General features: G+C 44.3%; 3 protein-coding genes across 6 annotated transcripts in view; 1 reads left to right on the top strand and 2 right to left on the bottom strand.

The window, feature by feature from the left end:
• lrch2 (leucine-rich repeats and calponin homology (CH) domain containing 2) overlaps positions 1-3,714 on the bottom strand; it is a 36,245-nt gene extending 32,531 nt beyond the window's left edge. Inside the window, exon 1 of the mRNA XM_072375136.1 lies at positions 3,405-3,714. Within this exon, the coding sequence (XP_072231237.1) occupies positions 3,405-3,714 (310 nt within the window). The remainder of the gene's footprint in view (positions 1-3,404) is intronic.
• A 2,035-nt stretch (positions 3,715-5,749) lies between these two features.
• LOC140280235 (U2 snRNP-associated SURP motif-containing protein) lies at positions 5,750-14,656 on the top strand. 4 transcript variants are annotated; one of them, XM_072375539.1, is made up of 24 exons: positions 5,750-5,946; positions 7,477-7,564; positions 7,707-7,818; positions 8,196-8,305; positions 8,458-8,525; positions 8,614-8,723; positions 8,800-8,864; positions 8,941-9,106; positions 9,184-9,383; positions 9,901-9,944; positions 10,890-10,994; positions 11,084-11,150; positions 11,277-11,446; positions 11,531-11,693; positions 11,766-11,845; positions 11,937-12,024; positions 12,110-12,238; positions 12,312-12,501; positions 12,703-12,774; positions 12,851-12,914; positions 13,001-13,151; positions 13,838-13,948; positions 14,104-14,258; positions 14,337-14,656. In XM_072375539.1, the coding sequence occupies exons 2-24, from the start codon at positions 7,487-7,489 to the stop codon at positions 14,458-14,460; spliced, it is 2,622 nt and encodes an 873-aa protein (XP_072231640.1). In that variant the 5' UTR covers positions 5,750-5,946; positions 7,477-7,486; the 3' UTR covers positions 14,461-14,656. The 4 variants fall into 4 exon arrangements, with proteins under 4 accessions (XP_072231640.1, XP_072231639.1, XP_072231637.1 ...); XM_072375538.1 differs by having other exon boundaries at positions 5,750-6,006; positions 7,480-7,564; XM_072375536.1 differs by having other exon boundaries at positions 5,750-6,045; positions 7,480-7,564.
• Positions 14,657-14,702: 46 nt separating this feature from the next.
• On the bottom strand, positions 14,703-22,933 carry wdr44 (WD repeat domain 44). Its single transcript, XM_072375535.1, has 20 exons — positions 22,383-22,933; positions 21,662-21,695; positions 21,268-21,345; positions 20,364-20,937; positions 19,046-19,194; positions 18,333-18,428; positions 18,082-18,218; positions 17,916-17,999; positions 17,713-17,819; positions 17,458-17,609; positions 17,240-17,378; positions 17,092-17,156; positions 16,886-17,002; positions 16,676-16,798; positions 16,393-16,584; positions 16,211-16,312; positions 16,016-16,131; positions 15,782-15,909; positions 15,575-15,709; positions 14,703-15,488 (listed from the first exon to the last, which is right to left on the bottom strand). Exons 1-20 carry the CDS (start codon positions 22,457-22,459, stop codon positions 15,400-15,402), a joined length of 2,694 nt encoding a protein of 897 aa, XP_072231636.1. The 5' UTR covers positions 22,460-22,933; the 3' UTR covers positions 14,703-15,399.
• Between the last annotated feature and the right edge of the window lie 2,931 nt (positions 22,934-25,864).

Below are 25,864 nucleotides of genomic sequence, written 5' to 3'. Positions count from 1 at the left end.
AGGCTGTGGAACACCCTCCCCGACCACCTGAGACTGCAGAGGCTTTTAAATGTGACCTAAAATTCACCTTTTTAACAAAGCTTACTGCTAAAATATATTTTATATTGCACTTTGAGATTGTTAAATATAAAGTGCAATACAAATAAAATGTATTATTATTATTATTATTAACCCTTCTTGTTGAAAGGAATGAATATGTCTTGTCTGGACATGCTGAGGAAGATGTCAAAAAGCCTTAAGTTATATAAGTGATTTTCTATTGTTAAGGTTACATTTGTATTATTGCACAAAACAAATGTTAAAACATAAGAAAACCCACATTTTTTTTCCAAAAGATGCACCTGGTACGTCCTAATTTGTGTCTCTTTTGCAAATGTTTATTTTGATGGATAAGACTGAACTGAAGTATGACAGAGCACCAAGTATTGATGGAAACTGACTGTTCTATCAGAACGATGCTGAACCTACTCTCAAAATAATACCACACTATCTCCTCCTGCTTCACTTTCTCAAAACAGCTGCTTATGAGACACACAATCCAACACTGATTGTGCTTCTCATAATATCGGTGCACCGCTGTGCTGATAACTGCCAGGTTTCTCGAAGCCTTGAGGCAGGAGTCAGCCTTCCTTGTGGTTGCTTTTTAATGAACAGTGGCACTCACAGTATTTACATTGGTTGATTATTACATCTGAGAATACCAGCTTGATTCTTGTCCTTGTGGAGAGAAGAATGCGGTGAAAACAGCACGAGTTTTACTCTCTTTTCCACCTGTTTCAGCTGCAGCAGCTCTGGGCATTACATTTGCAGTCAAACTCGGGTCACAAGCGCCCGCATTTGAGGGACAAAAGTCACATATCGACTCTTTTTTTGTTTTTATCGCACATTCTATTCATCTTCAGCGTTATTTGAAAGACAAACATTTTACACTTAACCCTTCATAGATGAGATCTGCTGCAAGATGACACACTCTGAACAGTCCTCATTATGTTATATGGTCAAATGAAGGCAAAGTAAACTAATCACAATCTTCTATGACCCAGTATTTCTTAAATACACTGTAAATAAACCAGGATATTCACTTAGAACTCAAAGCATTTCCCTGAGCCACCACACACTAAGTGTAGCATCTATTCTACACATTGCTGTGAAGCTGAGAATCACAGCAACAGGAAGCAACTCGCACTCTGATATGTCCCTATGGTATGACCCTTTGGGGAGGGTGACGGCAGGCAGGGGCACGCTGTGATATGAACATGAACATCTGCCCAGATCGCTGAGCTGCTCTTCTGCCACAAGGTCAGAGCAGCACGGCAGGCCTCTTGCACTTTCTCGTGGGAAAACAAACTGACTGGAGACAAACTGCCAGTAGCACAATGCAAACAGACACCCTCGTGTCACCAGGCCTCTCTGCTCCTGCTGATCACTTGTCATGGAGGGGCCACTTATCAGACTGTGTCTTCTAAAACCAGCATCACGAGGCTTTAACCTGCCCGAGGACCTGAAGTTAAAAAATGTCATCAGGACTCCAACTTTCAATGGTCAGGTGTCCCAATAAGGTTCAGTGTGGCTTAAAAAAATCCCAAGAGATTAGACAAAAACTGTCTTAAATGAAAGGAAGAAAAGGGGATCTGAATGAGCTTGCTCTATCATTAGGTCTAAATGGCTCAGTTGTGATTAATCCACTGTGATGAATGTGAAACCTGTTTGTGGGGCTGTGACACAGTTTCTTTGCAAAGCTGAGATTGTGGCTGAAGTGGAGGGCTGTGCTGCAAAGTGCTGATCTCTCTTTGCACATTCAAACGTGTGACTTCCCTTGCGCACACCCTTAATTCAACATGCTCTGAAGCTTATCGAAACAGGGTGAAATTGTAGCAACACATATGGCAACTGGATTAGTTACTGTCAAAGCAAAGGATTGACGTTGTGACAGTTGTGTTTTGCATGGTTATTGCTGCTGTTGCGAATACATATGTTTGCACTGACAGATCACAATCTTGACAGATACTTGCCTCTTTTTTAAGATAGAGGCAAGTGTGTTTGTGGAGTTTATTCAAAAGCATGAAAGTTCAAGGACTGGTGACAGAAAGAAAGCACTTAACATAACATAATCAGTGTTGATTGATGGAATTAGCTTCTAAAAGCAGGAGAGTGACATCTAACAAAGCCCATTAAGCGGTATAGAGACACATCTGCTTGATGTCAAAGCCATGATTGGCCTCTGGGGGCTAGAGTGTCGGTTCTGTGCAGGTTATGAGCAATAACAAACATTTTTACACTACTCCTGGTCTGATTTGTGTTTTTTAGTAAGTGTTTTTTATGAAAGAAAACTGCCGTAAATCCCCTGGGACAAAGGGCTCTAAAAGAAATCAGCAGCTCCTCATGATAAAGTGCTGCCATATGGCACGTGGACACATCAGAGACTATCAATCTGATATTCAGCATCTGGCAGTTGTCCATGATAATGACAGAAAATGATTAATAATAAACCATTTCACTATCATTATCTAATCTGCCTACGATTAAATAGGAAATAAAATAAATCTGATTCACGTCGGTACATGCTCACCTTCACAAGGTTTCTAGCGGCAAAGTCTCTCCCTCTGACAGTGTGTGAAGTCCTGCTACACCATAATGTCTGATAAAACTTAGTATGTGTGGTCATGCCCTGATAACACCGCCTTCAGAGGACGTGACTGACCTCCTGACTGCCCTGACTGCAGAATACGGTCACCGTTTTAAGAGAATCCATTAAAATACAAGTCCCCAAAAAACAGCTAAGCAGCAATCAGCCTGCACTTGAAACCAAATCACATCAGGTCCTTCTCCTGCCTGACAGATAATAAACTATGTGCTCATACACCCCGGCAGGCAGCCAGGGGGTGAGGCTGTGATCACCCTGCATCTTTTGTCTGCCGAAAATGAGAATGGGGAGGAAAAAACAGCATGTAGTAGGTGCAATTATACCGTGCTAGGCGCAAATATAAATGTATAAATGAGCTAAACGTTCATTCATGTCGTGCTCCGGCTACTCATGTACCAAATGAAGTGCGGCTCGCTGTGCACAGCGCCTGCTTGGGTGCGCCTGCCGTCTCCTTCATGCGTCTCCCGGGAGGTTACTGAAAGCTGTTGGTGTCGACCAAAACAGCCACACAACAGCAGCCGAGCCCCTTTGTGCAGTAAAGTGGCGTGATATGAGACACTGAGGACAGTGATTACAACCAGGATGTGATGCAGTTTCAGAAGTCAGTCCAGCGGCCGCCTCATCCCTTTAAATGCACGCACGCGTTACTGCGCCCCTACCCACAAAAGAAACCATGCCCGATAAGAGCATGCTGCGTTCGTCAGCGCCTCACTCCCTGCACATATCTCTGTGAACCCATCTCACACGCACAGCAACCCACCTGCTTGTGTCGTATCGGTCAGATCGTAGCTCATCCCCGGGTACTCCCTCAGCTTCCTGCCGCTCAGGTTCAGGATCCCGGAGCACACGGCATCCTCCAGAGCCCGGTCCAGGCTGCGGGCCGTGAGGTGCTGCTGCTGGTGCTGGTACTGGGTGATGCCCGGGCTCCAGTGAGGTCCGCTGGGGTAATGATGACTTTGCAGAGCGGTGACAGCTCCCACACCTCCCTGACCAGTCGCCATTTTCGTAAAAAATAAATTTCTCTTACAATAATAACAGCGCACAGCGGCAGTCTCTCCGCCCATGCGCATGCAGGGTGCATTCCCGGGACGGACGCTAGGGGATGGGCTTGTGAGGAGGTGCTACTGCTGGTAGTGATGGCAATGATGAGGAGGGTATGGTGGCCATTTTAGGCTTTTACGCCTTTTTACACATAGAAACCCATTTATTATACAACCCCTGACAGAAAGCATTCACCACACCTGCAGGATCCTTTAAATACTAAATCAAAATTGGATTTTTCTTTTTCTAGCTGAAGTAGGGGGAAACGTTATGGGATCACACTGCAAATTGCATTTGTAAAACAAACACCTACACAAGTCTGAATATGCAAATGAGTGTGCAGTTAAGAGAGAGTTTAAGGAGCTGGTGCACCTGGCTGGCAGAAAACATGACCCCCACAAGAGAGTTGTCAGTGGAAACAAAGGAAAAGGTGATCAAGCTCTTTCCAGGAGGTAACTTAACTGGAAGTGTGGCAAAAAATGCTGTTTGCTCCCAGTCAGCTGTGTCCACAATTTGGAGCAAGTACAAACAAAATGTGAGGGTTGTAAAAAGGAAACATACAGGTCGAGCAAAGAAGACGCCAAAGCGTCAGGACAGAACCCTCAAAGCAACATGTCTTGAAAATGGGAAATGCACAAAGTCTGGCTGAGAGACGTGGGACTTCCATCTATAAAAGCCTGAGATAAAGCATCACTTACACCTAAACAGAAGAAAAGAAGAGAGTCCTGGCAGTTAAAATGTTCTTCAATGAAGAGGAAACATATCAGAAAACAGTTCATATCTCAATGCAGTTCAAAATTTATGGAGGAAATATTAAAAAAAGATACCTTCCTGCAAAGATGGTCCGTCAGCTTCTACACAAAGAAGTTAGAATCTGATTGATGAAGAACATTGTTTTTAATAAGAGACGTCTGAGGAGCTTAAATAAGGTACAAACTGTATCGTTGTGTCTTTTTTTTTTAACTATTTCATGTGAAAAAAATGCAAAAACTGACAATAGTTTTGTGAACAATCAAGAATCTTCAGTTAAGATATTTTATTTTTACTTATCAAAGCAGGTTTAGGTGCAGCTAGACTTTATTTTCTCTGCTCAGAACAAACACATCTGCAGTCATAAGCAGCTCTACGGTCCTGTAAGTGCTTCTCTAGCCAACCCAACTCGAGTTAAATATCATCAATAAAAAGCTGCAGCAATGTCTTTTAAACATTAACTTGATTAGGCAAGTTATTTTTGTGTCTTTGCCACTAAAATCCACTCTGAAATCATCTTTTCAAAGTCAAAGTCAGCTTTTTTGGCAATTCTCTAATACATATTCAGACATATTAGTCTGTGTATCCCTAACAACACAGTAGAAATAAAAATAAAGCAGTAAACACTGAATAAAAAAAGTCTTTATATAAGAAAATACTAGAAGAAGTATAAGGATAAAAAGTATAAAATATATGCTATTGTGTGCAAAAAAAGAAGCAAAAACAGTAATCTAAAAACAAAATACAAATACAAATAACAGACAATGGATGTAGTAATGAGGTAGATGTAATGTAATGTAAAAAACTGAGCAGTCTTTTATTATTATGCTTATTTATGAGGAAGAATACAGCCACGTGGCTATTTTCAGTTCTGTGTTTTCTCCACTTTAGAGCTTTTACTGTAAAATTGCATGTGCATGGCTACAATGAACTCAACTAAAGTATCTTTGTGGGACATCAGAAATACCCTGCCATCTCCCTGGTTTCCCTCCCAACTCACTCCCAGCAGAAAAGCAGCATCAAACCACTTGGAAAAACAAATTGGTTCATGAACAGGCGCATTTTAAGACGTTGGAACACTGAAATTTGATGTCAAATCAAAGAAATATGTTGTTTTTAGTGGACTATGGTTCAAAACAGGTTATTTTATCCCACTTCAAACCCTTTATCTAATTAATATAACACGTTTTGAGAGGAAATTTTCTCCCGTGCTGTGTAAATAAGCATGTTCCACCTGTTCATGGCACAAATTTAAGGAAAGGTCAGAGGGGACACATCTAAGACAGCCCCCCCACCCCGCCATCATCAAGTGACTACAACAAACATGGCAGGGAGGAAAGCAGCTGTGGTTGGAAGCAGATGAAGAGTTGAAATTGACATTAAAATCTCGGATTTCCTTCTTTAAAGAGAGGAAGTCTCCCTCATTAATGCGCACGTTGACGGGAGACAGACTCATTAAATGACGTGCGGACTGAGCAGGCGTCCTGCCCACTCTGAAGAGCACCACTCGGGTATCTTGCATCCTGGTAGCTCGTTGTGATAGAAAACATTTGCCCGTCGCTACCAAAATGGTGACGCAATAACATACAACATATACATGTTTGATTAAGGTATGGATCTGCATGCATGTGGTGTGGTTTAATCGTGTCCTGCCTGCTCAGGCGGTGCATTGTGGCGTTGTAGAGCAGCAATGTTAGCTAGCTAAGTGAATGCTATTCATCTGTTGGAAATGTGTGCTTAGCAGGCAAATGTTAACGAATATGATACAGATGAGGATGCAAAGTAATTGCGTCATTTGGATGATTGTTCATGTTAAAATAGCTGCTGTGTGCAGCGTTACACGCTTAAATGCTAAAGCTAGCTTGCCATTTAACTCGGTCCATCGGCAGGTAGCTAAGCTAAGCATTGAGGTTAGCTAGCGTTAGCTCGGTTAAGTGATGGCTAACATTCAGTCAGGGCCTGTTAAACAGGGTGAGGGTTTGTTAAACAGTTTGTGGTGCAAACGGACTGAGATAACCTGTGTTTGGCAGTCGGTAGGTTTATATATGTGGAGTGGTGTCATCAAGTTAAAACATTTGTGTTTGCATCCTTGGCTGATTTCAGCACTGAGGTCCACTTGATTTTGCTTTGTGATTTTTCACCAAATTATCTATTTTCTTGGTTTCTGTCGCAAGTTTACCTCGAGCATTGGCTATTTTTGTTGTCTGATTAAAGACCGGATCAATGTAGGAGCAGAAAATGAGGAAGCTGTTAAATAGAAAACAGATGTTGGCTGATTAAGCTTTCAGTCAGCAGTGGTCGCGTCTTCCTCCAGAGGACATGATAATTATCCTCAGATGCATCATTAACTCAGGACCCTGACCGTGAGGTATCAAGTTATTCAGACTTAATATTTATCAAGTTATTTCATGGATAGATTTAGATTTAGATTAGAGATTTCAATGATTAATAACTACAACCTTTTCTATGTTTTCCCAAAAATATCCCATGCCTCAGATTATTTTCACAGTCCACTGTTTTCTGATCAGGATTATGATCTGGACTCTTTTTATTGATGACTTTGGCTGAAGGTTTCCAGTCATTGTCCCGCTGGAAGGCCCAACGCTGCCCAAGGCCAAGTTTTCCTTCTGGCTGTTGCTTCAGAATCTCAATGAGATGCTCTTAAACTTAATGTTGGACGGCTGTCGCTCAGCTGCTCCGGTGTTTGTCTTCCAGTCGGAGGTTCAATACCCAGAGCATCCTTTGTCAGCATTATGACGAGGCACCGCACCCCCGGTGTGCTAATTGCTGTGTGGTTGGAGCGAACATCTGTGAGATGGCTGAATGAGAAACATGTGAAGGGCTTTGTTGACCAGGTTAAAAAGGCATGAGATCAGTGAGGACCGTTCCCTTTTCTAAGGATCTGAACATAGATTTCAGTCCTAGATCAGAACTGAAAAAGGGTTTTAAAGGCACACAACCCGAAGAGTAAAAAGGTCTCAAATATTTGACCTGATGAAAAGCATTTTTAAGTTGTTTTTTTTCCCCATCTTTTGTCATAGCAGTTCGAGAATGGCCGATAAAAAGGGAAAACCAGCCACTCCGATCAAATCGCTCACAAAAAAAGAAAAAGAAAAGCTAAAGAAAAAGGTACGAAGGTGTGAGATGTTGTAGTAATAGATGTGTGCTTTCAAATGAAAAGACAAACGAGAGAAGCATGCGTTCTCCGTGCAGATCTGCATTAATGACCAAGGAGTGAAATATCTTGTAATGTTTCGCTGTGACACTGCAGGAGGAAGAGAAGGCAGCAGAGGTCTTTGAAGAATTCGTGGCGTCCTTTGAGTCCAGCGAGAAAAGCCGAGTGAAGACCTTTGTCCATGGGGGAATTGTGAATGCAACAAAAGGTGAGCAGCGAAGGCTCGAGGACCTCTGGATCGTCCCTGTTCGAATAAAAAAAGATATTATTCGCTTTTATTGTCCTCCTTTTTCCCTCATCGGAGGTCAAATTGATTTTCAAATCTGGTCCACATCTTCTGAATGGTTTGATAAAACACCTTTTTGACTTTTATTTAGCAGGTAGACTTCTGAATAACTGAAATCTTAATTGGAAACACATAATAAAGCCGCAGACTTGACCAGTCGGTGTGTGTTGCTTTTGCTTTTGGAACCGCGGCTGATCAATAAGAAGCTGTTCGCTCATCTGCTCTCAGGCAGACGGACGAGGTTTACACCTATAATAAGGAATGAAATGAAAGGTCAGAGTTTTGTTTCTCTGTTTCAGAGGAGGAAGCAGCAGAGGTCAAGAAAAGTAAGCTGTACCGACCTGCGGCGAAGTTTGTCCCCGTGCCGCCGCATGTCTCCCCGCCAACAGCCGCCGAAAGCAAAAAGTCTGTGAGTTTGTCCTCTGATGCCTGCAGTGTCGTAATTACACGATAAACAGGCGTTTTGGCTGCTTACTGGACGCTAAATGTTGGTCACGACCTCGCTCTTTTGTTCAGAAGTTGTACAACCGGTCACTGACTTTCTCTCTGTGTGATGAACAGGCGTTTAAAAAGAAGGCAGATGAAAAAAAGAAGAGCAACCTCGAACTGTTCAAGGAGGAGCTTAAGCTGTAAGTCTGTTGGTACACATGTCCGGTAGCGTGTTTCGGTGCGATCTGTTGCCCACGTGAGCCTGTTTTCATGTGCTAATGAATGCAGAATCCAAGAGGAGCGCGAGGAAAGGCATAAGAGGAAGAAAAATGACCCTGGAGGAGGGGGGGAAGTGGGAGGATTGGGAGAGCTGGACATACCATTATCAGGACGATCAAGTAAGCATCAGCTCTTCATTAGCCACAGTTTGCTAAGCTGCAGCTCAGGCTAACCCCCGTCTCTCTGGTCCTGCAGTGTTGTACGACGACCTGACGGTGCCGGTCACCACCAACCTCTACATTAACTGCATCAGCCCAAAGGTAAAGCAGGGCCGCCTTCGCTGGGGGGAGCGCGGTGCAGCTGGGCGTCGCTCACGTTCTCTTGCACTTTTTCCAGATGAACGAAGAGATGCTCTGCAGGGAGTTCTGTAAATACGGTCCCCTGGCCAGCGTGAAGATAATGTGGCCCCGAACAGACGAGGAACGCTGCCGCACTTCCAACAGGGCCTTCGTGGCCTTCATGACACGGAAAGATGCAGAAAGGGCCATGGCTGCCCTGGATGGTAACGCTGACTTCTGCTCCAGCTCATGACCATTGAGCCGCGATCCTGGTGTTCCTGACTGGCCTTTTGTGTCGTAGGTAAAGTAATTATGGGCTTTGAGATGAAGCTGGGATGGGGCAAACCTGCCCGCATTCCACCTCAGCCTCTATACACTCCGGTTGGGGTGAGAGCCGCGCCGCCCCCCCCATCTGGCCTTCCTTTTAATGCTCAGCCGAGGGATCGCTTCCGCAATGACTTCACCAAGCCGCTGGGCATGTCCAAAGCTGAGCTCGACAAGGTAAGGTCCGAGCAATGGGTGTTAAACTGCATTTAGACGGTGATGCTAGTGTAAGACTGTAGTCTTAGAAGAACTTTACCACCTTTAGAGACTGAAAATGTGTCATTTGGCTTTTATGTTGAATGGAGAAACGTTGATTTTAAGCTTCAGCTGGTTGAAAAAACTGCAAATTGAGTGCAATTCATCCCCGATCATTGGAAATAAGTGTGGATCATGTTATTATGTTGATGCCTGCTTACTGGTCTGTCCTGCAGCGCAGTGCCATTTGACTTGATGCCGGGGATGCTGTGTCTGTGTGTAGAAACTGTTAATAGAAACCTTTGTTTGTCATTATGTAGTTTAGCTTGTGTAGATGGTTTTTCTTTTTTACTGGAGTACTAAATCTGTGTTCCCCTCCCCAGTTCACTGACTATGAATGCTATAGTGGTTTTCTATGCTGTATGTATCCTGCAGTGTTTCATCTGTACAAGTTCTCACTTTTTAATATTTTTACTATTTGATTTGACTTCACAAACAGACTCTGTCCGAAGCCGTAGTCAAAGTGGTTATCCCAACCGAAAGGTACACACACTCTTCTTACTACGACTGACCAGCTGTCATGATACAAGTGTCATAGGACAGAGGCTGAGGTGCACTGATCTTTTATCCATGCTTACTCTGTGAGGCAGGAGAAACCAGGTTTAACAGCTATTGCGCTTATACACACTGTACACAACCAGGAACTTCAGAGCGTGTCATCCTGTTCCTACCACCCAGGCAGTGTTATTGTAAGAGGTGAAAATGACTGTCAGAGCCATTCAACTTCTTTGAGTGCTTGGATTCTCGCGGGTTGGCTGAGACACTGCAGACCGATACAGCTAGAAGGCAGATAGATTCGATATTAACCCCCAGTCAGGTGACGTCATCAGTGAACCCATAATGGTGCCGTAAATCAAAGCAGTCTCAAGTAGGAGTAGTGAGTTTTATCAGAGTGTAGTGCTAGATCTGACACGACAAGTTTAGACCCAATCTTAGGTATCTCCCCACAGAAATGCCACGCAGTTGCTGGTTTATTACGTGCTGAAACTGTTCCAATAACTGTCTGAAAACAGAAAGCCATCTCCACCCCACAGAGTTAAAGCCACGTCTGACAGCATGGCCTCTGAATTCTCACGCAAGTTTGGTGCCTTGACCTTCTTTAGCATTGAAAACTAAATGATAAACTTTGGATTGGAGCATGATTAGATCAGTTTTCAGGAGTGAATACTGTTACTTCTGTGATTTATTTAAACCCTTTTATGGTCCTGTTGACCCAGCAATGATCTAATATTCTGGCTTATTGTCCCATTCGCACACTGGGACTTTTAAATTGAATGCTTTGACATTGAATTCCTGCTTAAACACGATGTGACAGTCAGTTTTCATGGGCCACTAGTTGACTTTGAAGAGGTACCAGAGATCTCACATTGTAACTTACAGAGAGATGAGACGCACAACCTGCTCTGATACGCCCTTCTCTCTCCGCAGGAACCTATTATTCCTCATTCACAGAATGATAGAGTTTGTGGTGCGTGAAGGTCCCATGTTTGAAGCCATTATAATGAACAAAGAGAAAAGCAATCCAGATTACAGGTAGGACTGCTGCAGATGCTTGGTCCTCTAAGTAAACACGCAAAGTAAGTGCATACTTATCTATCTTTCTCATCATTCATCTTCTTCAGGTTCCTTTTCGATAACAAAAGTCAAGATCATGTGTACTATCGTTGGAAACTGTTCTCTATCCTCCAGGTACGTTTGTGCTGCAGCGCCTGGTTTGCATGAAGCTGCCACACTGAACCCAGATCTTTGACTCGCTGCTGGTTTTATTGGGAACGACTGGGTTAGCAGTCACCTGGTGAATGTATCTCCCCACAGGGAGAGTCCCCGACAGAGTGGAGGACGGCTGATTTTCGGCTGTTCCGGGGAGGCTCATTATGGCGGCCGCCCATCCTGAACAGCTACTCTGAGACGGGTGAAGACGATGAAGAGGTGGAGGACGAGGTGTCCCTGGAAGAGGAGGTGAAGAAGGGGCAGCTCCGAGCCGAGTGAGTCTCTCCAGCTGATTTAGTCGTGTTTTTTTTCTGTACTTTTCTTCGAGCTAAACGTTCTGTTCTGCCAACGCCACTCAGGCACAAACAGAGGCTGGAGACACTTCTGAAGGAGCTCACTCCAAGCAGAGAGGATGTCGCCAACGCCATGCTGTTCTGCCTGGACCGGGCAGACGCGGCAGAGGAAGTCGTGGGGCACATCGCCGACTCCTTCTCATTGCTTCAAACGCCCCTCCAGACAAAGGCTGGTTGCCTCTCTTTGTCTTAAAGTTAAACGTGTGCACGTGTCGTCTCTAACCTTTCATTGTCCTCACAGATGTCTCGGTTGTATCTCGTGTCGGATATCCTGCACAACTCTTCTGCCAAAGTAGCCGGTGCATCCTATTATCGTAAATAGTAAGACCTCTGACCCCTGAATGCACCTCCAGCTCTGATCGTTTTCTTTTCTTTACCCTCCGACAGTCTCAAGCTGTTTCTGTCTTTTCAGTTTCGAAACAAAGTTACCGCAGATATTTGGAGAGCTTAACGCAGCGCACAAAAACATACAAGCCCGGCTGCAGGCCGAACAGTTTAAGGTAATCCTGTCACTGATTTTCCTCTCAATTAACCCAAAAAGGATGAAAGAAGAAAAATAAGCGTTGGTTTTTATGTTCTCCACAGCAAAAGGTCATGATTTGCTTTAGAGCGTGGGAAGACTGGGCCATATATCCACAGCCTTATCTAATCCTCCTGCAAAATATCTTTCTGGGCTTTGCCAAACCAGGAGAGGAGGCGCCACAGGCTGCAGAGGTGAGCTCATCGCCTCATTGCAGACATTTCTGCCTCTTTGTGAGGCCGCTTCTTTCACACTTCTGTCTTTCAGGAGGCATCCTGCGAGCTTGATGGAGCACCCATGGACCGGGCCCTGATAGCCGGGTTACCTCTGGGCAGAGCTCCTGTGGATGACATAGACGGCTGCCCCATGGGCTGGGACCCCCTGGACGGAGTCCCTGTTGATGACATAGACGGCGTTCCTCTCAGTGTCGCCATTGATGACATCGATGGAATGCCCTGTGAGTCCACCACATGCTGTATCTCTCTCAAACTCAAGTCCACCGTCTCCATCGTCCGTTATCTGCCCTGCGGCTGCATCTTAAATCCACTCCACTCTCCTGAGCTCCACCCGGGAGTCAGTGACATCACTCCAACACAAACAGCTGCTTACCTAATGACCTACGGTGGCTCTGACCCAGGTTTCTCTTTGCTTTAAACAGTAGATGCTCCCCTCTCTGGAGTGCCTTTGTCCAAATGGGAGAAGACCAGTGGAACTGGGAGATTTTCTCAAGGTAAGACGGGTCAGAATGTGCTGCATCACCAGTCCAACTCCAAGGATCCAGCTCATTATTCTGCTTCCTTTCTCAGCCAAAACTGAGTCCAAGTGGGACACTGTGGGGGAGCCAGGCGGTGAAGAGGAAGTTAATATTAGGTAAGTGTCTGGCTTCAGTGCGTCGTCCGTCTTCATTTCTTAGAGGAGGGAGTAACCGGTGCGTTTCCTGTCCTCCCCGGGAACAGCTGTAACTCACAGGATGAAGATGAAGGCTCAGAGAGCGACAGCAGCGCTGACTCCTGCAGCTCGCCAAACTATGACAGTGCAGTTTTCCAGAGCTCGCTCAGGAGTTTTCAGATGTCTGAGAGTAAAAGGAAAAGGCTGAGGGAGGTGGAGGTGAGTGTTTGCTTTGAAAGAGACACTGTTGTTGTTGTTGTTTGTCAGCTGATCCTCCTCTTCCTGAAGCAAAGCTTCAAAGTGCACCTGCACGTTTACTGTAGAGGTCCTTCACCTGAAATCAACCTTCAGTGATTCTGGAGATTTGCTCCTTTTCTTTAATTAAACAACCAAAAGATCCGGGATCCTCTCCTTGTCCGATTGGTGATTCATCAGTGAATATCATTCTCATCCAACCCTCCACAGTCCATGACTGCCTGTCTTTAGCCTGCTGTAGCCTTGTTTTCCAGATGGAAGTCCCATTTCCCTCAAATTTCTTCCCAAACGATGATTCCTGTCTCTGCCCTTTGGTTTTCCATTTTCAGGGCTACTGCTTTGAGATTTCACACCATCCTGCATGTTTCCCTTTTACAACCTTCCCATTTTGCTTGTATTAGCTCCAAATTTTAGACCCATCTGACTGGGAACAACAGATCTTTCAGTTATCGAATCCTTTCCAGTTGCAACAGCTCAGTAAGGTCTGTAAACACTTTCCCTCAATAAGTGATTGTTTTTTTTCCCTCTATTTGATCTGAAAGAAAACAATTTCATTCATTTTTCCCTCTAAATAAGAACAATGGGTTGCACACACAGACTTTTCAGTGATGTCTGTAGATGTAGAACTGATGAGACTGTGTCACACACAGGTAAAAGTTATGAAGTTCCAAGATGAGCTGGAATCTGGCAAAAGGCAGAAGAAGTCTGGAATGACCATCCTAAAAGAAGTGGAGAACTACAGAAACAAACTGCTGCAGAAGGTGGGCTGACGGATCACTTTCTCCCCCCCCCACAGCTGGACCCGTCCTCACTTTAAATGTTACACACTTACTGACACAGAGCCGCAGCTCCACCAGCGTCTGACCATCAGATTCAGTCAAATGAGACTAAATTAATATTCCTCTGTCTGTTTTAGGAGTTTCAAAAAGATGAGGACAAGAATGAGAAGTCCAAGTCCAAAGAAAGGCCAAAAGACGACAGGAGAAATAAAGAAAGAAGCAAAAGAAACGACGGGGACAGAAGGCGGACCGGTGATCAGCCTCGAAAGTCAAGGAGCATCTCTCCTTTAAAGCAAGTGCAGTCACTTTGTAGCAGGAAATGTGCTCGTTCTGCTCGGTGCTCAGCCTCTTATATGTTCTGCTCATTTAGGAGGACGAGGTCTCCCAAGTCGTCCAAACGCTCCCGATCACCGTCTCCCAACCAGAAGTCGCGCAAATCGAGGTCACGGTCACCGCATCGCTCCCACAAGAAGGCGAAGAAGAGCAAACACTGACTCAGCTCAGCAGACGAAGCCGCTCTCGGTCCCAATGTGAACTGTCCACGCAGAATCCAGCTCCCTTTTATATTCTGAAGTTTGAACACTGTAACTAATTATATATATTTTTGTTCATGTTTGTTTTTAAAATGATGTCCGGACATGTTGCTGTAAAGGTCTGACACTAAATAAATCACCTTTGGTGAGGAATGTCGGCGAGGGCATGATTTCCCAAGGCTGCAGAAGTCTTAAGTGTAGATTTTTTTTATTGAGGAAAGGAACATAGGATCATCTTAAGTTTACAAAAGCAACAAGTAAGCAATGTTGAACAGAAGACGTACAGTATTATAATGAAATGTGCTTTCGTTGAACAGAAATTTATCAAAAGCCACTTTTATTTGTGGAAAAAATGGAGATGCTGAGCTCTAATCGTTAGCGACAGATCTTCTGCACTGAAGGGATCCGCTGAAATGTCTGATATTTCCAAGAAGGCTTCAGAAGATGGGCTTAGAAAAGCAAACTAGATTTAGTTTCAGTCCACCCTGACAATGAGACGAACGGTGACGAGTCATAGAAAAGAAAAACCTCAGAATTAGTCTTACTTCTGACAGGAGAAGTGATTTTTCTGAAAGAAAAACATGTAAGGTGCCCATACTGGTGCAAATAGCCTTCCTGCTACTGTATCCTCCGCCCTGGCCATACAGCTAGAAATGTACACGCATCTGAGCAGAAACACTTCCTGCTCAAACCTCTTGGCATCTCTGGATCTCTAAATGCCAAAACCGTTCACAGTTACCTGGTATGAAAGATTTAAAAAATAGAAACGCGGCAGGGAATCTCACCTCGTCCCTTTTGTACAGTCTTTTGCTCGCACCCTTATCTACAGCTTTGTCTGGGAGCAACAACCATCGGGTACTGAGTGAAAAAGAGTCCGAACACGGAGAACCCCGGAGCTCATCAGTACTTTTTAACGTTGATGAAAACTTTGATGGCGCCGGTGAAGTCGGCAGAAAGAAGAACCTCGGTGTGGTCCGTTTTCAGGGCTCCTGTAAAAAGAGCAAACGATGCAACGTCACAGCACTGAAATGACCGTCCTGATGGTACAAAACCCGTCTTTGCAGCAGATGCATACCTGACGGTATCGATTCGGACTCCGTTGAGTCCAGGCTCGCGCGGTCGGCTTCTGGTTTTTCTGCTCCACTTTCCTGTGGAACGATCAGGGCGGGATGGGGTGAAAATACGGCCGAGGTGACCACTGCGTTGTGTGCTGCAACACAAAATGAGGCTTTAGCAGCAGGAAAAGAGCAGGATAAATGGCGGGTTGTGGCGCAGCGGTCACCTTTGATCCCTTCCCAGAAGTCATTGCGATCCCGTCGTACGGACGTGAACTTGCTCAGGTCGTGGTAAGTGCTCCAGATGTACACGTATTTATCCTCCGATCCGCTGACTATGAATGAGTAGTCGTGGCTGCAGAGAGACGGCAAACAGTGAATTAGTTGCTGCTCAAAACGAGTGAAAAAATGCTTCAAAGAGGAAGATTTTAAAAAAAAATCTAGTTTCAAACAATTCTCACCTGAAGCTGGCCTTAATCTGGCTGCTGCTGTTGACGTAACCCTTGTATTTCATGGACAGAGACAAGTCCCTCAGGTCATAAAGGCGAATGCGGGAATCATTCGAGGTCACCAAAATCTGTAGAAGCAAGGTGGATTTTTAGGTTTCATTCCAAGAGCATCACACCTGCTGCAGATTAGGGGGGCTAAGTGCTTACTTTATTCTCTCCAGGCAGAGGTTCAATGCCGGTAATCTTGCGCCCGACTTTGTTCCTTCCTCTGGTGGACCTCACGTGAATCTGAGTGTGGTATTTCAGCCGCTGATGAATGAGAAGGGAAAACGTTAGATTTGTGCACGACTGTGGCGTGATGGCGACAGGACGCGGCCACGTGTGAGTACCTCCGTGTCATAGAAGATGCAGCGGCCATCGTAGGTGCCGATGACGGCGTACTTTCCGTTCTGGCAGAAGTTGGCAGCGGTGATGAGTCGAGTTTGACCGTCGACCTCATTCCACAGCGCCACCTTCTTGTCTGGAATGTTCCAAAGTCGTAATTTTCCATCCAGAGAGCCGCTTAAAAAGTATCTGTCATCCTGGGCGGCAAGGAAGAAAAATACGCTGCGTAAACGAATGGATGTGTGATTTGTGCTGATGATGCAAGTAACACAAGGTGACTGGACTTACTCTGGGGTGGAAAGCAATGGCTGTGACGAAATCAATGTGCTGAAAGCAGCAAAGACACTCTCTCCTGGATATGTGCCACAATCGAACCGTTTTATCCATGGAGGACGACAGCAGGAAAAAGTTCTGCACAGGTACGAAATGTAAAAACAATGACGAGGGATAGAAAACACGGGTCTGGACTGTGTGAGAAGGGGGCAGCGAGACCGTTACCTTCGACCAGGACAAGTCCAACAGGTCGGCCGTGTGACCCTTGTACTTGCAGAAGGGGACCTGACGAAAAGGAGCATTTCTGTCTTCAGTGTCTGGGTCCTCTGGAAGACAAGCTGCCTGAAAGCAAAGGATACGGCCATAATCACGCTGATAATCCCTGAAAGTGATGCCTTAATATGCACAAAACAAGTGTTCTCAGCGCTCACCCCGGGATCCGTGTCAGATTTAGAGGAGCATAAACTTTCCTGAGACGGAGAAGGAGAAACGCGACCTGGACGAGCCAAAAAGATTACATTCCACCAAAAGAGACTCAATCATCACAGAACTGCAAATGTGAGCCGCTCCCGAGCCTACCTTCAGTGTTGTACTTTAGCCTCATGTTGTTGAAGTAGTCAAAGGCGATCTTCAGCACCCAGATGCGAACGATATTATCTTGACCTGCGGTTGCCAGCAGCCTCCCACAGTGGGAGAACTTCATCGTCCAAACGGCGCCCTGCCGGGACAAATGTGCCACGATTAGACCGTTTTAAACCAGCCACAGAAGAGATATGACAGGATTAATATGGTCTTACCATGTGCTCACCACTCAGGTCCTGCACAACCTTGATCTGATCAAAGTCAAAGGGACCCTTGAGGCTGTGGGCAGCTTTGAACTTGGCAGGCCTGGTGTAAGGCATCCCCTCATCGTCACTCGATGAGTTATCGTCCTGATCCGTGTGGAACACTGAGTGCAACCCAAGCAAAGAGCAGAAATAAGCTCAGCAGAACCTCCGATGGAAGAGCAACGCTTTGCATTTATGCAGCAAACTGAAAAGAAGCTTTTCTACCTTCATCGCGCACACTTTTCACTTTATTGACGGCCTTCTCGCCGTACTCCTCTGCCAGATGTTTGGCTTTTTTCACAGACTTGCCCAGGAATTTTTTGAGCTGCGTTCTGTTTGGAAATTACAAAAGAAGAAGAAGAAGAAATTCTTACATTCTGGGTCAGATGACGGGCTGAAAAGGAGAAAAACAACCTGAGCAACGTTACGTTTTCTGCTTCAGTTTTCCTCCATCGGTTTCTGACAGCGCAGCCTGAGGCTTGTCATCATCATCCGACTGTGCCGCATCATTCCTGGAAGGGAAACAACACATCAGCTTCTTCTGCATGGCAGAAACTGCACAGCAACATGCTCAGGTGCTGCATCTAAACGCACGTGATGTACTCCTTGGTTCTCCTCATGATGTGCAGAGTCAGAGGGTTGATCCCAGCAGGAAGTTTCTCCTCTGCCTGAATCAGAGGAATCTCTTCACCAGTGTCTAAGTTCTTGATCATCACCATCGCCAGTATTTCCTGGTTGAAGATCACACACGCGGTCAGTGTTTGGATGGGAGGTTGTTGGTTATGGGAGGGATTCAAACTGAATAAACGAGGATAAAAGTACAAAACAATAGGAGGAACTCTCACTTCGTCCGTCAGCTCCCTGCCAGAGTTGGACCGCGGCCGCTGAGGGCCTGGAGCCTGTCCTCCAGTCTGAGATGAAGCCTGTTCATCTTCATTTTCCTAAAACATAATCATTAAACATTACTGACATGTATAAAGAAATCAGGAAGGGAGTTGGCCTAATCTTGTGGATTGGAAGCTAAACTGGATCTTTTTAATGGAGAGTTCATCCTCAGAACCCTGCCAGATGTTCTGCTGTTCCTGCCGATATGAACCGAGTCATCACCGGAGAACACAGAGTGTTAGATATGATGCAGAGGTGCCCCCCCCCTCTCACCAAAGGCAGAGGGAGACACCTCCACCTGCGGCAGGTGAGCCACAGCTACAGCGTGGAGTTTTTTCCTTAAAGAAGGTCACATTCAGCTCAGCGTGACCTTCTGTTGCTGCTCGTTGGATGAAGAATGCTCAGATCAGGACTATTTTTGGGTTGTTGATGTGAAAATAAAACACATTTGCAAAAAGAAAGAATATTTGTCTGCTCCCACGTTGATAAGAGTATTAAAAATATATATTAAAACATATATTTTGCGATTAATCACGAGTTAACTACAAATAATCGGTGGATTAATCGTGATTAAATACTTTAATCGCCTGGCAGCCCTAATACACATATTTATGTGACATATCAGCAAATTGCTAGAGTTTGAGCACCAAAAACAGGCGACCGCCTCACTGACCTGCGCTGTTACCACCTTGTCCCCACTGGTGGCACTGGCCAGGTCCAGGGAATGCTGAAGGTCCTTTGTTAGGCTCCTAACTGTGCTGCACGGAGACACCAGTCCAGACGGCTCCAGGGAATCACAGTTGACCGAACTCCCCACAGACACTGGATAACCACACAAGAGGACACAACAATCGGTTTTTCCTTTGATCTGTCTGTGCGTGCACAGGGTTTGGTGTCATTGAAAAATAATAGCTCACTAAAAGCGATGAGTGGAAGGTTTTCAGAGGATAAGTGATGCTAACATCTTACCACATATTTTAGTTTGAACAGTTTTCTATTATAAGGAACGTTCAATCAAAGTTTAAGTGACATCTGTCCGTCTCACTGCCTAAACTTCATGTATTCACTCATGCTTTACCTTCACTAATGCTCCCCACACACCAAAGACTTAGAAAAGACTCTGAAAGGCTATCAGCTCACATCTAAAGACTAGTGTTTAGAGTTTTTAGTCCCAGACCAAAGACTGAATCTTGTAGGGTCACCATTTACAAGACTACAACTAGATTTTTTTTATTTTTTCCCATCATGCTCAGCAGAAGTTTTACAAAAATGGAGGAGAAGCAGCTTTTAGCTGCAGCTGCTATTTTCTGTGCAGTGGTTTGTGGTGAAAAACCCAACAAAAAGAAGAGAAAACGCCTCAGAATTTCCATTTCCACCTGCTTGTTGCTCGTTCTTCTACGTCCGCCGACATGTTTGTTATTGACTGTCTGCTTTCCTGTTTCCGATGCTGTCAGAGCTCATCTATTGGCTGTTGATGGTGTCACTGCGACCTGAGATAATATTAAACACGTTTGATACGATCCGAAGCCCAAGACTGGGGACAGACTGGTATGAAACGTGGTCGCAGACTGCAGATTACCACCTTAAACTTATGTTTATCTTTATGCATTTAGCAGATGCTTTTATCCAAAGCGACTTACAGGTAGGCAGGTAAGGGGGTCTTGCCTAAGGACCCCTACTGGAGGTAGTACCTTTCATGCAGGGGATTTGAACCCAGGTCTCCCACATGAAAGGAGTCCCTTAATTTAACGCAGATTACCGCCTTAAATTTAACGATCGAGATGACGGGAGCGCGCCGAGACTCCAGATAAACTCCTAAAGACTCAGTTTTTAGTCTGGGACTGTGGTGTGAGCCCAGCATAAGCCAACAAAGAGCCAAACTTCTGGGCTAATGCTCAGAAATCTGTTACGGTTACATGTCAAAGGGTTACGTTAATTTCTTTGATGAGTTTTAATCAACTCAACACTTTGAGCATATTTCTTGTGTCTACCTTCCAGCCCACTTGGCCTCAAACACTCCTGTGACTTCCTGGATGGTAAGCTGTGCCAAGATGGTGGAGGAGGTCTTGGTGGAGGACCCCCACTGGGAGGGGGTGGGCGTGAGGGAGGAGGCTTCTTTGTGCTGGCTACAATATCTGGTTCCACTGTGAACTGACGTGGGGGCTTCATGGGCCCTGGGGAGTCCGGGGAGACCTGCTCTAAAATGTCTGCAGGCCTCTGCTCCTGGTCGCCCTGTGCAGCCACACCAGCACCGTCAGGCTGCCTTTGTCCGATGGTGCTGGTGATGTCTGGAGGTTGCACGCAGTCCTGCAACCCCGCCGATGGCTGTGGGACATCTGCGGGTTCAGGAGCAGGTAAGGAGCATTCTCCGTTGGTTGCTGCACCGTTCTGTTTTTCCTCTGACCTCTCAACCAGTTCAGGTCCAGAGGCTGACTCCGCAGGAACCTCCTCAGCATTCTTCTCTTCCTTTGGCTCCGCTCTTACGTCAACATGCAGCTGATCTAACAGCTGAGCCACCTCACCAACACTGTCCTTCTGACTCTCCTCGATGATGCTATCAATGATCTATAAACAGGAGAAAAGAAACTTTCATTTCACAGCCCAAATAAACTGTAAAAGAGATAATTCTTCCCCGTCTTTAAAGAATTTAACAGTGTGTTTTAATGAAGTGAAGCAGATGTCCCATATTTACACTCTTCTTCAAAGATTCACAAGAATGTGACAGAAAAGTGGATATTTTCATTTTTAATCTGGACATTTCACAAGAGCAAAGTGAACTGAATTATTCCCAAAGAGAAGTCAGAATGTTGCAACAGATTATAGACCATAAAAATGGTCAAACAATAACTCAGAACTGAGCTTTTGTGATGGACACAGATAAAACGAAAGCCACACCTGTAGGGAATCATCCTGCTGGGTCTCAGATGCAGCACCGCTCACATCCTGCTCAGCGTTCCCTGAACTTTGTGGGATCTGAAGAAATCAAATAAAGGTAAAAGCACTGATTTACAGTTGGGCTGAAGCACATCAAGACTGCTTACTTATGTCAGAAGAAATGGGTCGATGAGCGTATTTATCATCAATGGATTCATGACGGAGAAAAGGTGTTTTCAGGCAACTTTGCAACTCTTACATGAAAATTTTAAGCTGGTCTGAGTGCAAAGTTCACCCCTGAGGCCCCTTCAAATGCTCCGTTTGTGACCTCTACCTCATTTTTAAGCTAAAGTTGGAATAATCATTACAGCATTAGTGCCCTGTTTCAACAGTGGCTCGGTTTAAATAAACATACCTCAGGTGAAGGAATGACTAACTTTGTAGGTGACCTGGACACACAAAACAAACAAAAAAAAGCACAAAGGTCGGGTTAAAATGCATCGAATCAATGGATAAAAGTAGCTTTCTTATTGTGGTTACGCTGCTCCTGAATAAAACTCATTTTCAGAGACCTGCTATCATTAAACATGACTATCTGAGTATGGTTAGATAGTTATATCAGTAGAGCGCTGAATGTTGCTGAGAAAAGACCTTAAAAAGTTCAAATAACATGACAAATTCAGTTAAACCAACAGGGCAGAGTGGCATAATAACAGAGACAGGGCTATATTTCTATAAATCTGTGTATATGATGAGTAAGCTTCCTAATATGACTTGTATTTTTGGTAAATTGCACAGTTGGTTGATTTTGGCCTCAAACACCCACAGCCACCAAAGCCTTTCTGCTGTAACAACAAACTTTGCACAGGAACCTGTTCCCACACCTTAAGCCATTACCCTGAGGTGTCAGGGATGACATCACGTGCCTGGTGTTGGGGCTAGACTCTCCTGTACTGACAGTAAACAGCTGGTGAACTTTAGTGCGGTGTGACAAATTATCACACGATACACACACATTAAAAACCGAAGCTCAGTGAACAGCACCGAGTTGCATGAGGAAATGGGTGTTCTACAAAGATCCGTGTGATGCAACAAGCATTAATCATAAAGAACTGTGTTTAAATGTCTTTCCTTACACTTTTGGAGAAGGAGTAAAATTAACGTCCTCTGCAGCATCATAGAATTCTTCGGTGTCACTTGTATCTGACGCCATGCTAACGTCAGTTTAGCTTCCCAGCTAGTCCAACTAAGTCGCCAGGCAGCTGTGTACAAGCCTAACCTGCGGGGGTTTTAAGTGATAAACATATGCGGTTGTCTTACTATACACTGCCTGATCTAAAATAACAGCTTAATTCCAGATGCTTGGCCCAGCCGTCGTCAAACAACCACTTTCTTGTCCAACGTCACGCCATAACGTTGCAATCTGCTAGCCAACCACAGGGCTAACGAATGCATTCTGGCCGTTCGATGCTAACGCTAGCTAGCCTTCTACCTCTTTTAATTCAGTCTCTCAAACAACACAGTATCGATCATGGGATCGGAAAAAAGCGCGCTTTGACAACAGCACCCTCTTGATCAGCTGTAAAGCTGTCGGAGCCAGTGAACCGCGTCATGAAGAAACAGGAAAAAATACATCTTAGCGGCTGTATATGGGTGAGTCAAAGGGCGGGGCGCAGCTGCCCTTCTTCTTCTGCTTCACTGTTATGATCCCTGGCTATGATTTTGACACATTACTGTCAACTACTGGACTCTTTGAAGAACAGCAAGCTAGATTGGCGAGTTAGGACAGTGGTGGAATTAAAATATTCTGACGGTCAACTCAGATAAAGTCCACAGACAATTATTTCAACAACTGCAGAAGCCAGATACACATAACAAACGTTTATCAGTGTTTCTTATGGGTTCATGATTGATTTGGTGTGATGGAACCCAAGTATAACATGTTACAGATAACTGTTTTCAATAGAAGTAATGTGCCACTTATTCTCTCCATCAGTGGTAATGCTGTTAATAAAAATCTGCACGTGTAACTCTTTCACTGTAGACTGTGAGTGTGATTAAAATGTGGTTTTCCATATCGAGCTTGAAGTGCAGTTCACAAGCAATTCAGAGATAATAAGTTGATAGAATATGCACTTAAATTAGCACCTACTCATTCATTCAAGTAGAATATTTTTGGGCACAGTAAAAAAGTGTCGGGCAGCCCACAGTCTGCTAAACTAGCACTGGATTTGATGTCTGTTTTTCTACTTTATTGAAACACTCACTGGATGACATGAAAAGGTGAAATTAGACGAGTTAGCAGTTCAAAGAGGTTCATTTTAATGAATGCATATATCCTCTACCTGCTTCAGAGAGACCACTCTCATCTGGACAAAGCAGGCAGCTCTGTGAGGATCATATTTTTTTTATTTCTCTGGTGCTTTTGATATCATTCAGTTTGTGACGCTATGTCAGAAGCTTTAGAAAATAGAGGTGAACGCCTCTACAATTCCCTTGATTATTGACGACCAGTCAAAAAAAGCACTGAAGAGTTGCATGTCTGCACCACAGGATCCTCGTTGTTTTTCTTCACAGTACATGTCAGACTTCAAGTACAACTCAGAGCCCTGTCACCTCCAAAAATACTCAGATGAGCATATCAGTGACGGACATAGAGGGAACTGGTCAACATGGTGTGAGACAATCATCTCACCTTGAATGTGAACAAAACAGAGGAGATTATTGTGAATTTTAGGAGGATCAGGAATAATCCAAACACTATTTCTATCCTGGGAGACGAGGTGGATGTGGTGGAGTACTGCAGATACCTGGGAATGCTACACTGAGGCAGTCTACAAGACGGGACAGAGCAGACTGTACTTCATAAGGAAGCTTAGGCCCTTCGATGTTTACAGCAAGATGTTGCATATCTTTAATAAATCTATGATGGAGAGTACAATCTGTTGGGGCAGCAACAGAGCCACTGTCTCAAATAAACTTAACAATCTGATCAAGTGTGCTGGCTATGTGCAGGGAATGGTGCTGGAGCTCCTGGAGCTGTTTCTGTAAAGGAAAATGTTGCAAAAGCATATCAACATAATGGACAATGCTGCAGACCCTCCACAAAACATAGTCATCAAACGACAAAGTGTGTTCAGTCAAAGGCTTCTTCATCTCCGGTGCAACACAGAATCTTACAGATAATTTCTGCCTGCAGCTCGAACTCTGCACAATCACTTTTAAAAGAAAATGTTTCTAACTAATGACCAATAACTGTTGTTTATTCTTTATGCTGTAAAAGAAGAAATTAACCAAATCACCCAAAGAAACAATGGTTTGGAAAGTCACTAAAGACCATTTATAAAAAGTACTGAGCGACCATTTTATTCAAAATGTATAATCATGCAGTTAAGTGACACATGTTAAGGGTACAAAAAGTACTCTTTTTGTTTTAATATTTAATATATCAGTCTTTCATAGCACGTGACAATTATCCTTTGTTCGACAGCATAAAAGAAACTGGAACAAAAATGATGAGTAAACCCACTTCCCCACGCATCACTACATCTCTGTCGTCATCAGCCATGTCTGAAACCCAAAATCATTCTTATGGTTTAGGCTGAAAATGCAGCCTACGCAGTAACAATGAGGTTTCTGTGTGTGGAGACAAGTGGTTGCATTTGTCCAAATATAACTGCGGTATTACAAAAACTAGGTTGTGGTTGAGGCTGGTTAGATAGCTCTCGTGGTTCTTATTGGTAGTTTTCATACAGCTGTGATGAAATCTTGTAGATCACATCAAGAGCACTAGGAGGAGCCAGAGGAACAAAGTTATTTATCACACTTCATACAAAATTAGCTTTATGGTGAGCATAAGTCTCCAGGGACTCGCTGTAACTTCCTCCTAATTATAAATACACAATTATGTGTGCGTGTCCAAAAAAAGGTTATTACTATGACACTTATGGGGTCTGACAAGTTTATGGGGGTCAACATGTTGGGGTTCTAACTGAATGTTTTAATTTTGTGTTACATTTCCAAGCATTAATAGTTCCCCATTACCTCACTGAGACATTTCTATTTCAATCACCCATGATTTCCTGCAGAAAATTCGTCTGCTTTTGCAAACCACACGCAGCGCTTTTTAGGCTTAGGTAAGAAATTTAACGAGTGACTTTGCTGTAAGTGCGTGTCCGTGAGAAACAAGTCTTACCGTGTAAATGGAGGGTTTAATTATAGGAGTCATGTTAAAACACACTCATGTTAGATGGGACAGTTAAATAAATTGTTTTAAGATGTGTTACTTTACTCCCTAACCTTAATTTATTATCATATGAAAAGCTACCTTAGTCGCTATCTTTCTTTCTCTCATTGAATTTTAGGCACAGTAAGTAAGTATGATGTCATTATGCAACTTTATAGTTATACATTATAGATTATAAATCATTATTGTTATAGAGCAAAAGAGTACAGGGTGTCCAGCCGCTGAGTGCCTAATAGCAGAAGGACTCTTCTTAAAACCACTTTATTTAGTAACGGAAGTTTTGAGCCAATGGTAGAAGATTGCCATACTCTTCCACCAATGGGAAGTTCGGATACTCCTGGTGTCCGAGTAAGCGACAACTTCATTGGATAA

Source organism: Leuresthes tenuis, unplaced genomic scaffold (assembly GCF_036924035.1).
Source record: "Leuresthes tenuis unplaced genomic scaffold, fLeuTen1.0.hap1 SCAF_21, whole genome shotgun sequence".
In the NCBI taxonomy this organism is placed as follows: Eukaryota; Metazoa; Chordata; class Actinopteri; order Atheriniformes; family Atherinopsidae; genus Leuresthes; species Leuresthes tenuis.
This window is presented reverse-complemented; position numbering and strand designations above follow the sequence as displayed.

Coding starts and splice junctions, on each gene's coding strand:
- LOC140280235 (XM_072375539.1), top strand. CDS start 7,487: ATGGCCGATAAAAAGGGAAAACCAGCCACTCCGATCAAATCGCTCACA. Junction 8,306..8,457: donor CCGCCGAAAGCAAAAAGTCT/GTGAGTTTGTCC, acceptor TGTGATGAACAG/GCGTTTAAAAAGAAGGCAGA. Junction 10,995..11,083: donor AAAAGCAATCCAGATTACAG/GTAGGACTGCTG, acceptor CATCTTCTTCAG/GTTCCTTTTCGATAACAAAA.
- wdr44 (XM_072375535.1), bottom strand. CDS start 22,459: ATGGCGTCAGATACAAGTGACACCGAAGAATTCTATGATGCTGCAGAG. Junction 17,820..17,915: donor GGAAAACTGAAGCAGAAAAC/GTAACGTTGCTC, acceptor ATTTCCAAACAG/AACGCAGCTCAAAAAATTCC. Junction 16,585..16,675: donor CCATTGCTTTCCACCCCAGA/GTAAGTCCAGTC, acceptor CTTGCCGCCCAG/GATGACAGATACTTTTTAAG.